The sequence below is a fragment of the Pholis gunnellus genome, assembly GCF_910591455.1.
Source record: "Pholis gunnellus genome assembly, chromosome: 15".
Classification (NCBI taxonomy): domain Eukaryota; kingdom Metazoa; phylum Chordata; class Actinopteri; order Perciformes; family Pholidae; genus Pholis; species Pholis gunnellus.
In genome coordinates this window covers 17,662,757-17,675,618 of record NC_136542.1, presented here as the reverse complement: position 1 = coordinate 17,675,618, position 12,862 = coordinate 17,662,757, and the positions used below count along the sequence as shown (strand labels likewise).

The 12,862-nt window shown below is 40.2% G+C and overlaps 1 protein-coding gene across 1 annotated transcript in view; it reads left to right on the top strand.

Annotated features, from left to right (window-relative positions):
* The window catches only part of LOC306707331 (uncharacterized protein), a 141,448-nt gene that overhangs the window by 65,546 nt on the left and 63,040 nt on the right, over positions 1-12,862 (top strand). Inside the window, exons 189-226 of the mRNA XM_079174724.1 lie at positions 119-140; positions 234-261; positions 363-447; positions 575-721; positions 809-1,020; positions 1,122-1,225; positions 1,320-1,435; positions 2,146-2,283; positions 3,043-3,257; positions 3,342-3,427; positions 3,580-3,707; positions 3,856-3,981; positions 4,183-4,373; positions 4,447-4,535; positions 4,749-4,879; positions 5,101-5,225; positions 5,372-5,498; positions 5,709-5,921; positions 6,104-6,274; positions 6,662-6,808; positions 7,471-7,520; positions 7,614-7,746; positions 7,911-7,993; positions 8,102-8,228; positions 8,554-8,744; positions 9,276-9,366; positions 9,485-9,605; positions 9,808-9,989; positions 10,208-10,363; positions 10,502-10,632; positions 10,734-10,867; positions 10,961-11,055; positions 11,761-11,951; positions 12,062-12,156; positions 12,267-12,292; positions 12,458-12,479; positions 12,573-12,600; positions 12,702-12,786. Of these exons, the coding sequence (XP_079030850.1) occupies positions 119-140; positions 234-261; positions 363-447; positions 575-721; positions 809-1,020; positions 1,122-1,225; positions 1,320-1,435; positions 2,146-2,283; positions 3,043-3,257; positions 3,342-3,427; positions 3,580-3,707; positions 3,856-3,981; positions 4,183-4,373; positions 4,447-4,535; positions 4,749-4,879; positions 5,101-5,225; positions 5,372-5,498; positions 5,709-5,921; positions 6,104-6,274; positions 6,662-6,808; positions 7,471-7,520; positions 7,614-7,746; positions 7,911-7,993; positions 8,102-8,228; positions 8,554-8,744; positions 9,276-9,366; positions 9,485-9,605; positions 9,808-9,989; positions 10,208-10,363; positions 10,502-10,632; positions 10,734-10,867; positions 10,961-11,055; positions 11,761-11,951; positions 12,062-12,156; positions 12,267-12,292; positions 12,458-12,479; positions 12,573-12,600; positions 12,702-12,786 (4,542 nt within the window). The remainder of the gene's footprint in view (positions 1-118; positions 141-233; positions 262-362; positions 448-574; positions 722-808; positions 1,021-1,121; positions 1,226-1,319; positions 1,436-2,145; positions 2,284-3,042; positions 3,258-3,341; positions 3,428-3,579; positions 3,708-3,855; positions 3,982-4,182; positions 4,374-4,446; positions 4,536-4,748; positions 4,880-5,100; positions 5,226-5,371; positions 5,499-5,708; positions 5,922-6,103; positions 6,275-6,661; positions 6,809-7,470; positions 7,521-7,613; positions 7,747-7,910; positions 7,994-8,101; positions 8,229-8,553; positions 8,745-9,275; positions 9,367-9,484; positions 9,606-9,807; positions 9,990-10,207; positions 10,364-10,501; positions 10,633-10,733; positions 10,868-10,960; positions 11,056-11,760; positions 11,952-12,061; positions 12,157-12,266; positions 12,293-12,457; positions 12,480-12,572; positions 12,601-12,701; positions 12,787-12,862) is intronic.

The following is a 12,862-nucleotide window of genomic DNA, read 5'->3' as shown; positions in this document are numbered from 1 at the left end:
CAAAATGTACAAGGACACAATTTTGGCACACAAACTTTGATAATGATGCCGTTCGATGTATTTTAACTTTAAGTAGCTTTTGCTACCAGACTAACAATTATGCTTTGCTTGTCTCCAGTGCAAGGTGACCCCAGTTGATGGTAAGTCTCTATGTTACCAGATATTTCAACTTTGATGACGAGATCGCATTCTGAAAGTACAATATCTGATACACGACTATTGTCTTTTCACAGAAGACGTCATCTGTTATGGAGTTAATAGGTGGGTTACAGTTTTGTCTGATGCTGGGTTTGTGTAGGTAAAGTTCTCTTACACAATCTAACTAAGGTGACAATGGTTTACTTTTTTATTCTTCTCTTCAGATCACAACTCGAACAAACCCTGCCTGTTGGCAATTCCTCTGAAGCCCTGTGCAATGTTTCCATCACTGAGCATGCCTGTTCCTCGGTAAGACTGTTATATGTAAGCTGTAAATCCCAGACCAAGATGTGGCTTTTGCTACATTACCCTCCTGATAGTAATCTCCATGAGCTCTGAACATGTTTGTTTTATTTATTTTCTCATTTTTTCCAAGGCTACACATCTCACAGCCAGCAACTTGGCCACACTGATGAACTGCTCACTGGAAAGCCAAAGGACATACCCCGTAGAGATCTGGAAGCTTCTCTTCCAAAAAGCTTCTGCGGCACTAGACCAGGCTCTTGAGACATACGCCAGCATGGTACATCCAATCCCAAAATGTCACACAATTGGTGTTTCCCCGTGGGAATTTGTTGTCAAACCGAAATTGTTTTTTTTTCAATTCCAGGCCCCCAACAACAGCAACCCGTCCTTGTCACATGCGCTTGAGGCTCTTGGGGAGGTGACAATAGCCAACTTCAGCCAGGCACAACTGCAGAGTGGTGCCTTTGTCAGGGGCTGGTTCCAGACAAAGATTCGTCCGTTTCTGGCCTCTCCATCCCCCAACTTCCTATTCTGCCTAAGCTCCAAGAACTTCAGCTGCCATACCTACCAGACTGTGTAAGCACATATCTGATATATTGCTCCACTGTGAAGAAGATTGCAGAGGAACACGCTGTTTTGTAATTGTTAAGGTATTAAAAGCCTTCTTTCAAATTTAGCATCCGGGCATTCAGCAGCCAAAGGGCATCCATGGACACAGAAAGACAGCAAGCAGTCTTCACTCATTTCATCAAGCCCTTCCTTTCAAGAAATGACTTATCAGGTACAGGCAGGCGCTCAGGCTCAAATTGGTACGGTCTCGAAAATCACGTAGTGGTTATACCTTGACAATGACTTTGTTTCTGTCTTCTTTGCAGATCCTGGCTGTGTCTCACTTATCAGAGATAATAAATTGTGGCTACAGGTAAATCTTGGCAGCTTCTCTGGATTTGCAACCCTGCAGGACCTGCAAGCCCTCAATGCCAACTACAGTGTAAGTAGCGACCATCGGCCAGAGACCAAGTAACGTCTGTAACCCTAACCCTAACCCTAACTGACGAAGAGCGTATTCTTTAATAGTTCAAATTTACTCACCATTTTTCTGAAATGTATGATGAACAAAATCCCCAAAGAACAAAACTCCAAATTGTTGTGGGCTAAATCCTCAAACAGCAGAAGCCAACAATATTTCCATATTATATTTTTCTACAGAGCAACCAAAACGCCTTATTGATAAGTTGCAACCTGTTAGATATCAATCACGTGTGTGAGTATGTGTGTGTATTTATGTACGTAGATCAGGTGGGTGGACAGGAATTCTGCTGCAGTCAGAGTGGTTCATGTGTGTAATAATAATAAATAGAAAAATAATAATAAAATAACCAAAGCTGAATTCATTATATATTAAACACTAAATAATTCTACAGGTCAGCTGCAACCAGTACCAATATTACGATTTACTCAGGTCAGCAAAATAACCGAAAGCGTGAAACACATTTATTAATTTGGCAGGTAAACAAGCCATTATTTGTGCTTTGCCATTAGATATCACTTGCTTTTATACCTTTAAGACAAATTATATTTTACACTATTAAAAAGGTCTAAATTGGCAGACTGGGTGGTCCATTGTTTAACCTAAGCATACAACTGCATGCCCTTCCACTGTAAGTGTTAACTTTCTGAAATGCTGCTTGTCACTTTTAGGAAGATCTTCTGACTCTGGCCCAGCGCGCAGCGACTCCCTCACAGCTGAAGACAAAGCAAGATGTGATACAAATCATGACAGGAATCGATCCTGTTGACTTTGGTGCTTTCTTTGACATAGTCTCACCAGCCATTGAGGTAAACATCTGTACAGCTGACACTTTCTTTTTTGCATTATATACACACATCAAAGTTGAACTGAAACACACTTCTTCTTTTTTGCAACATTAAACACTGAAATGTCTTCATAGCTAAAATAATGTTGTGTAATACGACAGCTCTGCAATAAATCCTCACTTCAATAAGGTTATGATAAACTGTTTTAGAGAGATGTTGAATCCACTTAATGATAATTTTGGAGGCTGAAGTTTGTGGTGCTGATAAGTTGTAGCCCATAAAGTCCTGTCAGGGGCTATTTATTTAACTTTTTAGCGCAATTATCTTGCAGGGAAAAGTTATTATCTCGTGCACACAAGACACAAAATATACAGCCATGTTTACAATGTTTGCTGAGGTAGTAAATAAAGTGAGAAGTAGGGTCATTTTCTCACTGACTTCTATACAATCTGACTTATTTTTGCAACCAGAGGAGTCGCCCCTGCTGGCCATTTAAAAGAATGCAAGTTGAGGTACTTTTGCATTGGCTTAACTTTTCCAACCTAGAGGTCGCTGCCTGCTTCCCAGAGGCTTAACAATAAAGGGGCATTACTGGATACCTGCAAAAAGGAGTTCTGTACAGTATCTCCAGTTGGATTTCAAAAGCAACAAGAGAAAACATATATTTGACTTTTTATAGAGTTAGATAACTTATAAATGGTAACATGATTCCTACCATTTTTACTATCATGTCAACAATTTATTTCACCCTCTTATGAATGCTATGTTAAATTCCCCCAGATCCACCCAGCCAACTACACAGTGGAGGTGAAATCTGCCTTTCTCCAGGCAGTGTTTGACAGAGGGAATCTGTCCTCTCCAGCTATCAATGACACCGAGTTCTTGCTGTGGCTGAGGGTTCGACTGAGACCTCTCCTGGTTAACCTCTCTCCCAGCTTAGTGACACCATTATTCGACATTGTGAACAAGAGGAGTTGCAACAGCAGCCAAGAGATGTAAGAATTTATTTCGTTGGGGTTATGATCTATGATTGTGATGATGTGCGTAATTGCTTTAGACTGATTTTAATCTGAATTTAGGATTACATTGCTGGACACACAACACTTGACACTCAGCAACAACACCCAACAGGAGATCTACAAAGCAACCATCCTCTCCCTCCAAGGTTTGCGTCAGACATCATGACATCAAAAGAAAATTTCTTTCAGAATATTTGTTTTCTGGCAATATGTTCCCAAAGTTAAAAATGTAATTATTATTTGAATTAAGATTATTCTGTATTCCGGTACGTAGTAATTTAATTTGTGTTTAAAACAGATTCAACGCCCCTCAAGTGTTACAGTGGTGGAAGCTTCTACATCTATCTGAGAAGCACCTTCCTCAGCTTTGGTTTTCCAGATGTGTCCACGTTCACATCACTTCTGCCACAGACACGCGAGTCAGAGGTAATAATATTACAAAACAACACTTGTATTTAAATTCCCACACAGATGGCTAAATTAGAGTCACCACCTGGTGATAGCTTTAATGCAAATTCCCACAGATGTTGTGCTATTCCAGCAGTAATATCCACATTTCTTTTTATTCTTTTAGGTCCTAAGTACCATCAGCACCTCCGAGCTGCGTCAGTTCCTCAGCCAACCCAATGTGATTGGTAACAACTCTGACATCTGTGTCATCTTCAACAACTACAACAACACTCGTGCCTTCCTAGAAAATGTATGTCCAATATCTGAATGGTGCCATATAACATACATTATTACTGATGAAACATGCCACATGTTGCTGTTAGCAGCATTCATATGATGATTGATTCACCATAGACAGTATTTTTATGTAATACTTAATTTGATCATCTGTAAATGACAGAATTTACACCAGTCTTTCATTAAACATGTAAATACATATGTGTGCCATTAGGAGGATGTTCCAGATGATGTGAAGATGGTGACCCTTCCCTGTGTCTGGCCTTTGGCTCTGAGCAGCAACAGCAGATCCGAAGTGGATTCCTGGTTCGACCTGCGGTTGAGAAACTATCTTAGATTCCTCAGCAAGAGCCTCATCAGTCCCAACAAAGTGCAGAATGCTTCATGTTTGGCCTTCCAGAAACTGTAAGTCTCATCTTTTCAGAGTGTCAGCAAGCTCATGGCCATCATTAAATTTGCGTTATCTTCCTTTCAATAGGGTCTCTGTAATGGGAAAGAACTTCACATACAACTCTGAGTTTGGACAGGCTGATGTATACACCACCATCAGCACCTACCTGAGAACCGGTAAGATGCAGTTTTGAGCAAATGTACAATGGATGTTGATCTAAAGGATCTGACTATCCATGCTGAGTCTAACTTTCTCTAGGTGCAGTGCACACAGCTACAATTATAAATGTTTCAACATCAAGAGTTTGCTTGAGGTTTTTTTAAATGATTTGTCATTTGGTGTAGGTGGAGAAGTGTCCATACCCAACTATATTTTTCCCTCTTTCGTAGGCTCTGAAACCAGATGCTACAATGCCAGTGATGCAGAACTCAATTCTACCGCCTGGTTTGTCAATTACATCGGGGACTTTGTGAAATTTGTCACTGTGGAAGATCTCACCACCTTCATCTCCACCAGTCAAGTATGTCCTGATATCCACTCTATACAACTTATTTCAAGTTAATGCTTTCACAAAATATAGAAGTTGTTTATTTCATCACACCAGCCATAGCTTTCACATTGGTAAGCTAGTTTTGTTTAAATCTATTTATTGTTTTATTTTCAATACCTTTTAGTTAAGGCTGAGAAAACCAAAGGCATTAATAAAAATGTATTCACGTATGTGTTGATATATTTTTAAAGGCTAAAGTTTTCTTGGTGGACCAAGCCAACCTGGAGCTGTTCAACAACACAGCAATCCCACAAAATGTAACAGACTACTACGTCTCAGAACTTTTTGCATTCCACCCAACCGTTAGCCCTCTGAAGTGAGTATCCACCAAATTGAGAAAATATGTAATTGTGTGATGTGTGCAGTATATATTATATATACATATATATATATATATATATTATTTAGTGGGTAAATATATGTATCCAGGAATTAAAATGTCTATATTTACTTTTCATCTAGGGTTCCAGGCCTTTTCATATGCTCTTCTGAGGTCCCAAGTGCGGCATATTCTTCTTTGAATGAATCTGATACCATACTCATCTTGAAGGAGCTGAGGGAATTCTGCAATGGAACAGAGGATCCTGAGGTACCAGCTCTGATTATGTCTACATAGAAACACAGATTGAGTTTTTTTGAGAACTCTTTTTATGGCTAAAACCTCAAAACAAATCTTGGTCTACGTCTTTCTGATAATTGTGCATGATTCTCTTCACATCTTTCTTTGACATATCATTTCAACTAAAGTAAAATGTCCTCAGTTGATGTTTCTCGTAACCGGGTGTGTTTTATTCTAAAGGTGTCTGCTGCTCTGGCAGCCAACATCCAGACCTTCACAGCAGAGACGATTGTGACCCTGGGCAGTGCCACCTCAGGCCTGACCAGCAGCCAGATCACGTCAATTCCCCCGTCAGTGCTGATTTCCACTTTGTCCACCCTGAAGTCAGTCAGCACCTGGAACCAGGAGCAGTCCACCACAATCATCCAAGCCATGACTGCCTCAGGCTTCCTGGTAAAGGCTTTATTGTTCGCTTAACATGGCTGATAATCATGAGATGTCTTCAACGCTTTTAAGCGTGTTTAACAAGTAGTGTTCTGTGTTTGGTTCAGCGTGGTTTCATGAAATGGCCCTGACGTACACGCATATGCCACTTTGCTGACCATGACTTTGATAAATGCAAATGTATCCAACAGATCAACAGTGGAGCCTCCCTGGAATCCCTCGGCACACTCATTGCTGGAGTTCCTTCAGGCTCAATTAAACAAATCCCAGCGTCTGAGCTATTCAACATCTCCCAGAGCAGCACCTTTGTTTCCAACATGCTGACGGCCCCCACAGTCGTCCAACAGACCTTCGTCCAACAGGTACAAGTTAACTTTTGATTCTATCCCAGCATTGCAGCCGTTGCTGATCTAAGATTAGGATGAAAACTCATTTGATACTAGGATTCCTATTTTACGGTATTTTTATACAGAGCGCATACAAGTAAATCAGAGTGTAAAAACATACTTTCCCCCCCGCCAGCTAGCCCGGCAGATATTGCTCAGTGCTCACAGTGCTCTCATTTTTGTGGATTTTATGTGTACTTCTATTATAATGTGTTACACATGCCCGGTTGATATAAATGTGTGTAAATGCAGAAATAGCATTCAAGAACCCCAGAACGCAGTACATGTTTTATATGTATTCACTTTCAGGAGTTTTGAGATCATTTCTGATCGGGGTTTTAACTCTATTTAATTCCCTGGTAGATCATTTCTTTGAACACAAGTGCAGCCAGCGTGGTGCGGAATGTCCCTGATGCTATGGCAGCTGAGATTCCACCATCCCTGCTGGTACTGTCTGCGGAGACTGTGGAGACCAGTGTGATTAACAGAAAGCAGTGGACGGCAGATCAGGTCAGTATGTGGCTATAAACACAGAACAGAGTAAATTTGAGGCAAGTTTTTGCCGATATATTCAGACTGAAGCTACAGATATTACATTATAGGGAATTTACATTTAGCACACAGTGTGACTTCTCACTGAAAGTAAAAATCCTTTTGAATTTTGAGGTGATTACCATCTGAAAGATACTGATCAACATCCCGCAAACTTCCACTTACAATAATATTCTGCCAGTGAGGAAAAAGTATGTACGTCGTGCATGCAACATATACTGTAACTGCAGTGTCCCCGGTCGATTCCAGCTGCAAGACTGTTGTTACATTTCATACCCTTCTCTCTCTCTCCCCATTTCCAGTCTGCCTCTACACTTTCACCTGTCCATTAAGGGTGAAAAATGCCCAAAAAATAATCTTAAAAAAGTCTAATCCAGGGTCAATTTAAAACACACAGCCCACAGGGACTGTCCTCAAGGTCCTATGTTGTTTTCCCCAAAGTCTGTGCTGTTTACAATTTTCAGATTAAAGCTATAGGTAGATGAAAAACACTTACATATTCCTCACACAATACATCCAACACTGTCAATCACACCACAATGTATGATAGTATGTATCACAGTTATAGAGTGTTGCTGTGAAGAGTTAGATACTTAGGTTTTTATCTGTCTGTCTTTTAGGCCGCCATGTTTTTTGGAACACTGGATGGAACAAACTCTGACATCGAAGAGTAAGTGAATAAGCTCCACAACATTTATTTTCCCAATGGAAGATTTTTCACGATCTATTAACCTGTTTTGTGGATTTTCCATTATCCCCAAAGGCTTAATCCGTCTGTTCTGCAAGGATTCACGTGCACATCAGTTTCCAGAATGAAAAAACCCAGAATCCAAAAGCTGGTCCGTGCCTGTAGGCCGAGGAGAAGGAGGCCCAAGGTGCAGCTGAAAGAAACACAGGTAAATTAAAATTAAATCTATAAGAAACTAAGATTAATTCAATTAAGCCCCTTAACTGAATTTTATAATTAAGATAATTTGGATATGTGAATAGAAAAAAAAGTACGATGTATTATGGAGTCTAAAGTATGTGGAATTCCGTGTCTTTGCATCCTTTTTTACAGCTTACATGCATGTACAACCTGGTCCAAGACAACCTCTCCCAGAACTTCACAGATTATCCCTCAGACATGCTTCTCTACCTAAAGTGAGTCTGTCTCCATGCATTTCTTTTGGAATGGTCTCGCGATGTGCCTGCGATATTAAATGGTATACATGTGCTCATCGATGTTCCTTCTATACCTGATTATTACAGCAGCAAAGATGTCACGAGGGCCAACTGCAGGTCATACTTTTCCGCAGTGGGTGCTGCAGACTTCTCTGTGGCCTCCAGTATTTTGAACAAGGCATCGCTGCTACTCAGTGAAGCCAGGACCTGCTTGGTGAGTGTCATTCAAATTAAGGTTTTCTTTGGTTTAGCTAAGGGTGACAGGGTAGGCTGCAGCTTGTTGTAACTGGAAGAACAGCTTGAATCACCATTGTATGGCAACGATTGGGATGTACCAAAAAAATGTATACATGCATCATTGAAAAAGTTTCAGATAAGTACTGTTAAAATGTATGAGGGAATAAAAAACATTCTTCGTATGGCAGGAAAGGGAATTGCCATTTCCCATATACTGTAAGTGTAATGTATATCACCAGTGGGACTGTCATGGTATACTGTGGCCCATTTTTAAATGAAATACTGTGTTTTTAACCGTCTAGGGAATAAGTGGTGTGAATCTGAGCAGAGACAATGTGGAGGTCCTAGGGAACATGGCCTGCACTCTGGACGGTTCTTACATCCAGAACGCTGATCCTCTAATTCTGGAAAAACTCCAAGTCTGCACCGACTTCTCTGACAGCCAGGTGGCTGCCATGGAGACAATGCTGCTGTCTGGGCAAACAAAATACGGGTACAATAATTTGATTAATAAACAGCTATTTAGACTGCAAATTAAAGGATATGGGTTGTGATATTCTATATTCTTCCTATTGTTATCAACGTCAGCAAATCCCATGAAATGACCGGCACCAGCATTATATTGATCTAACCAAAAAAGTATTGTCTCTGTGACCAAAACCTGACAGCTCTGTGCCATCAAGCTCCATTGTCATCCAGGAAATGCTGAAAATATATTTTGTATACCCTTTGTGAGAAACTACAGTGCCTAGCTGTTGGCAATAAGAAGCCTAACCAGGCTGTTTATTTCAGGTTCCCGTTCAGATATCTACGAGTCCACAGTCAATTTTTACTGCACACAATATTTCTTTTATGAGTAATTGTCAAATGATAACAAAGACTAAAGTTAATTGTCATGTTTAATCTTCATATAAGTAGGAGTGTCTCTTACATCTTCTAACAACACCCAGCTCAACTCTTTTCACCAAGTGGGTATCAAGTTAGAAAGCCAAACTATATGAACATGCTCTCATTTGTTTTTCAGGAATGTCACCACCTGGAACAAGCAAACACTGCTAAAGCTTGGTGTCCTGCCTCTATATCTAACAGGAAACATTTGGGGCCAGATCAAAACTGTATGTGTTTCACCTTTACCTGTTTCTTGATGCTAATTAAATCAATAATGTGTTTAGTCTTGTGATTTTAAAGTACTTTCTAAGAGACACCTCATTAAAAAACAATTCATTTGTGCAGAGAACAAAGAGAAGGTTCCTTAGGACCTTTATGGTCCGACTGAGGAAAACAAAGACGAAGAAGACCAAGCTCAAGAGGCTGTTTCGACACACCAGAGATCGCAAGATAATACAAGGAGCAGGTAAAGATGAAAGAGGCAGAAAGCCACAGGTTTATTTTTTCTTACTTTGCAGATGTTGATACAGTTCAATATTTGACAAAACTGGTGAGCATTTGTATGTGTTTGTGTGAATTTTTATAGAATGACATAAAGCAAATTGATACACTCGTGTGTCTAACAGCACTTGCTTTTTTCCCCCTCACATTGGTCAATCATCCTCAAGGCTGCACTGTGGGCAACATCACCCAGGTGACAGTCAGCGACAATGCCTTCCCCTTTGGTTACGACCAGACGCAGTTTGACCACTGCCTGGACATCTCTGTTCTGAAGGACAACCTCAACTCTATCTGCGAGAAAGTGGACGATGATGACTTGCAGAAAATAATTCTGATGAAACTCAACCAGGTAATTTCTTTGTATGAAATGGTTGCTTAGTATGAGGGATTTAAATTTTTCTTTCGGATATGTGTGATTGAGATATTCCTTCACCATTCAGCCTCGCTGGTAATGGAGTTTTTCGATAAATTTATTGATATGGAAATACGGTGGGATTTTTATTTACATGATTTCATTTTCATTTCCACTCACCACCATGTGTTACTCCCCATTCTCTATTCTTCCAGGCATTCCCATCGGGTGTTTCTGATGAGAAAGTTCAGGTGCTCGGTTCAGTGTCTCGTGTGGCATCACTTTATGACATCTCCATGTGGAACATCACTAAAGTTGACACCCTGGCAGCACTCATGAAAGCTGATGATGGATCGTGGGAGGCAACAAAGGTACAATGTAGAGGGATTATCAAGACGTCAAAATGTCAGAATTTTGAATCGTAAAACTGTCTTATGTCAAATATTATGAAATATACTCATACTTGTATACATTTGCTCACTTTCTGTGTTATCTTTAATGTTGTTTAGAGCAAAGCAATCATCACCAAGTATCTGAATACTTCTGAGAACTCCCTGGGAAGCATTGAGCTGAACAGTTTTGACTCTGTGTGCTCGTTAGACACCAGTACACTGAAGACCATCACCCCAGATAGTATCAGGTGGGTTGTAGCATGCAGCTTAAAAGATGCCTTTACATGACCCCTGAGATTAATGATGCAGATTAAACACTGTATGTTACTGTCTCCTTGAACCTTGTCAGAAATGCCAAACCACTCCATGTGGCGTCATGTTCATCGGAGCAGAAGAGAGTCCTGTATGAGATCAGTAACACTTCCTTCAGCTCACAGAGTTCCAGCTCCAATACCTATTACAATTTGATACGTCCCTATCTAGGTAAGAATTCATGTTACCTGTCATTCCGGCTGTTTCTCTCTCTCGCTCGTGAAACTGCTCTCTAATCTCCTGTATTCCTCTCTACCATGATAGGTGGGGCACCTCTGTCAGACATAGTAGCACTATCAACCCTGAACATCAGCATGGACGTAGACACTTTCCAGAGTCTGGATCCTAATGTGACTGCTGTAAGGATACTAGAGTTGACAACAGAACGGGTTTTGGACATGCATCATCTATGTAGTAGTTTTATTGAGAATACGCGGCAATTGAGCCAAGACGATGCTTTAGCATAACTTAACTCTTAAAACTGTATCGATTTGGGAGGGTCTGATGCTCAGTAGAACCCATTAAGGGATTGTATAATTTTGAATCAAAGACTTAAAGGAATAGTTTGACATTTAAAGAAATGTGTATATTTAGTTTCTTGCTGGAAATCAGATGAAAATAAAGAGGGTGGTATTGATCTTCTCATCTATCTATTCCATGAATGGTTGTGAAGAACATACACCCATCACTGGCAGATGTTCAATGCGAAATGGTCAATGACTCCTGTAATTTATAAATTTATAAATCTTAAATCTTGTCTTCTGTAGTTACCGTAGGTCTTCAAAATGACTTATAGGCTACTAGGTTATAGGTTATATAAGTATCCCAAAGTACAGTATGTGATCCTTTGCCATTTTTCATCCTTTCTATTTAACATAACATACTATATGTACTTGCGCAGTGCAAAAGAATTTGTAAAATATGTGATTCCTTTTATTGTGAGTACTTTTCCTTTGGGCCAGCTGTGGGTTAAAAGTTTCTAAATTTCAAATCAATATTTTCACGGTTGCTTATATGTTAAAACTTCAGACCAATCTTCACACTGTTTCATTTGTAATGTGCAGGGTTTGACTGTGACCGATGTGAAACGCCTCATGGCTAGCCATCTACAAGATCTGAAGTTGTTTGAGAACACTACCCAAGTTCAGATCTGGAGGAACATGCAAACGCAGTCAGACCTGAACATACTGGGTGTGGGCCTAACCACCACCAGAGCCATCCCCAGTAACATCAGCTGTGCATCCTACGCGGCTATGTAAGAGATGATATTTCTGCAGTCCAAAGCTGAACATTTAAAGTTTGCAGAATAATGTCAAACATTTTTTCTGCTGACAAGTCACACGGATTTCTGTTTTCTTCCTTCAGACTCACTGGTTTTCAGCAAAGTTTGGAATCCCTGCCCGAGCACATTTCACATGGTCTGAGAGCAAGCATAATGTCCCTCAACGAGACATTCTCACGTAAGTGGCCAAATGCTCTGCTGATAAACCTTTTTAGATTTGCCCATTGCCACGAGTGTGATGATAGCTGTACTCATGCCCTGCCTTCATTTCAATATTTTGTTAAACAGGTTGCTCAGTTCCAGATTCCTTCATGGTGAGTTCATTTCTATGGGAGTACTGATGGGTTTTACAATATTTGATCAAAATGTACAAGGACACAATTTTGGCACACAAACTTTGATAATGATGCCGTTCGATGTATTTTAACTTTAAGTAGCTTTTGCTACCAGACTAACAATTATGCTTTGCTTGTCTCCAGTGCAAGGTGACCCCAGTTGATGGTAAGTCTCTATGTTACCAGATATTTCAACTTTGATGACGAGATCGCATTCTGAAAGTACAATATCTGATACACGACTATTGTCTTTTCACAGAAGACGTCATCTGTTATGGAGTTAATAGGTGGGTTACAGTTTTGTCTGATGCTGGGTTTGTGTAGGTAAAGTTCTCTTACACAATCTAACTAAGGTGACAATGGTTTACTTTTTTATTCTTCTCTTCAGATCACAACTCGAACAAACCCTGCCTGTTGGCAATTCCTCTGAAGCCCTGTGCAATGTTTCCATCACTGAGCATGCCTGTTCCTCGGTAAGACTGTTATATGTAAGCTGTAAATCCCAGACCAAGATGTGGCTTTTGCTACATTACCCTCCTGATAGTAATC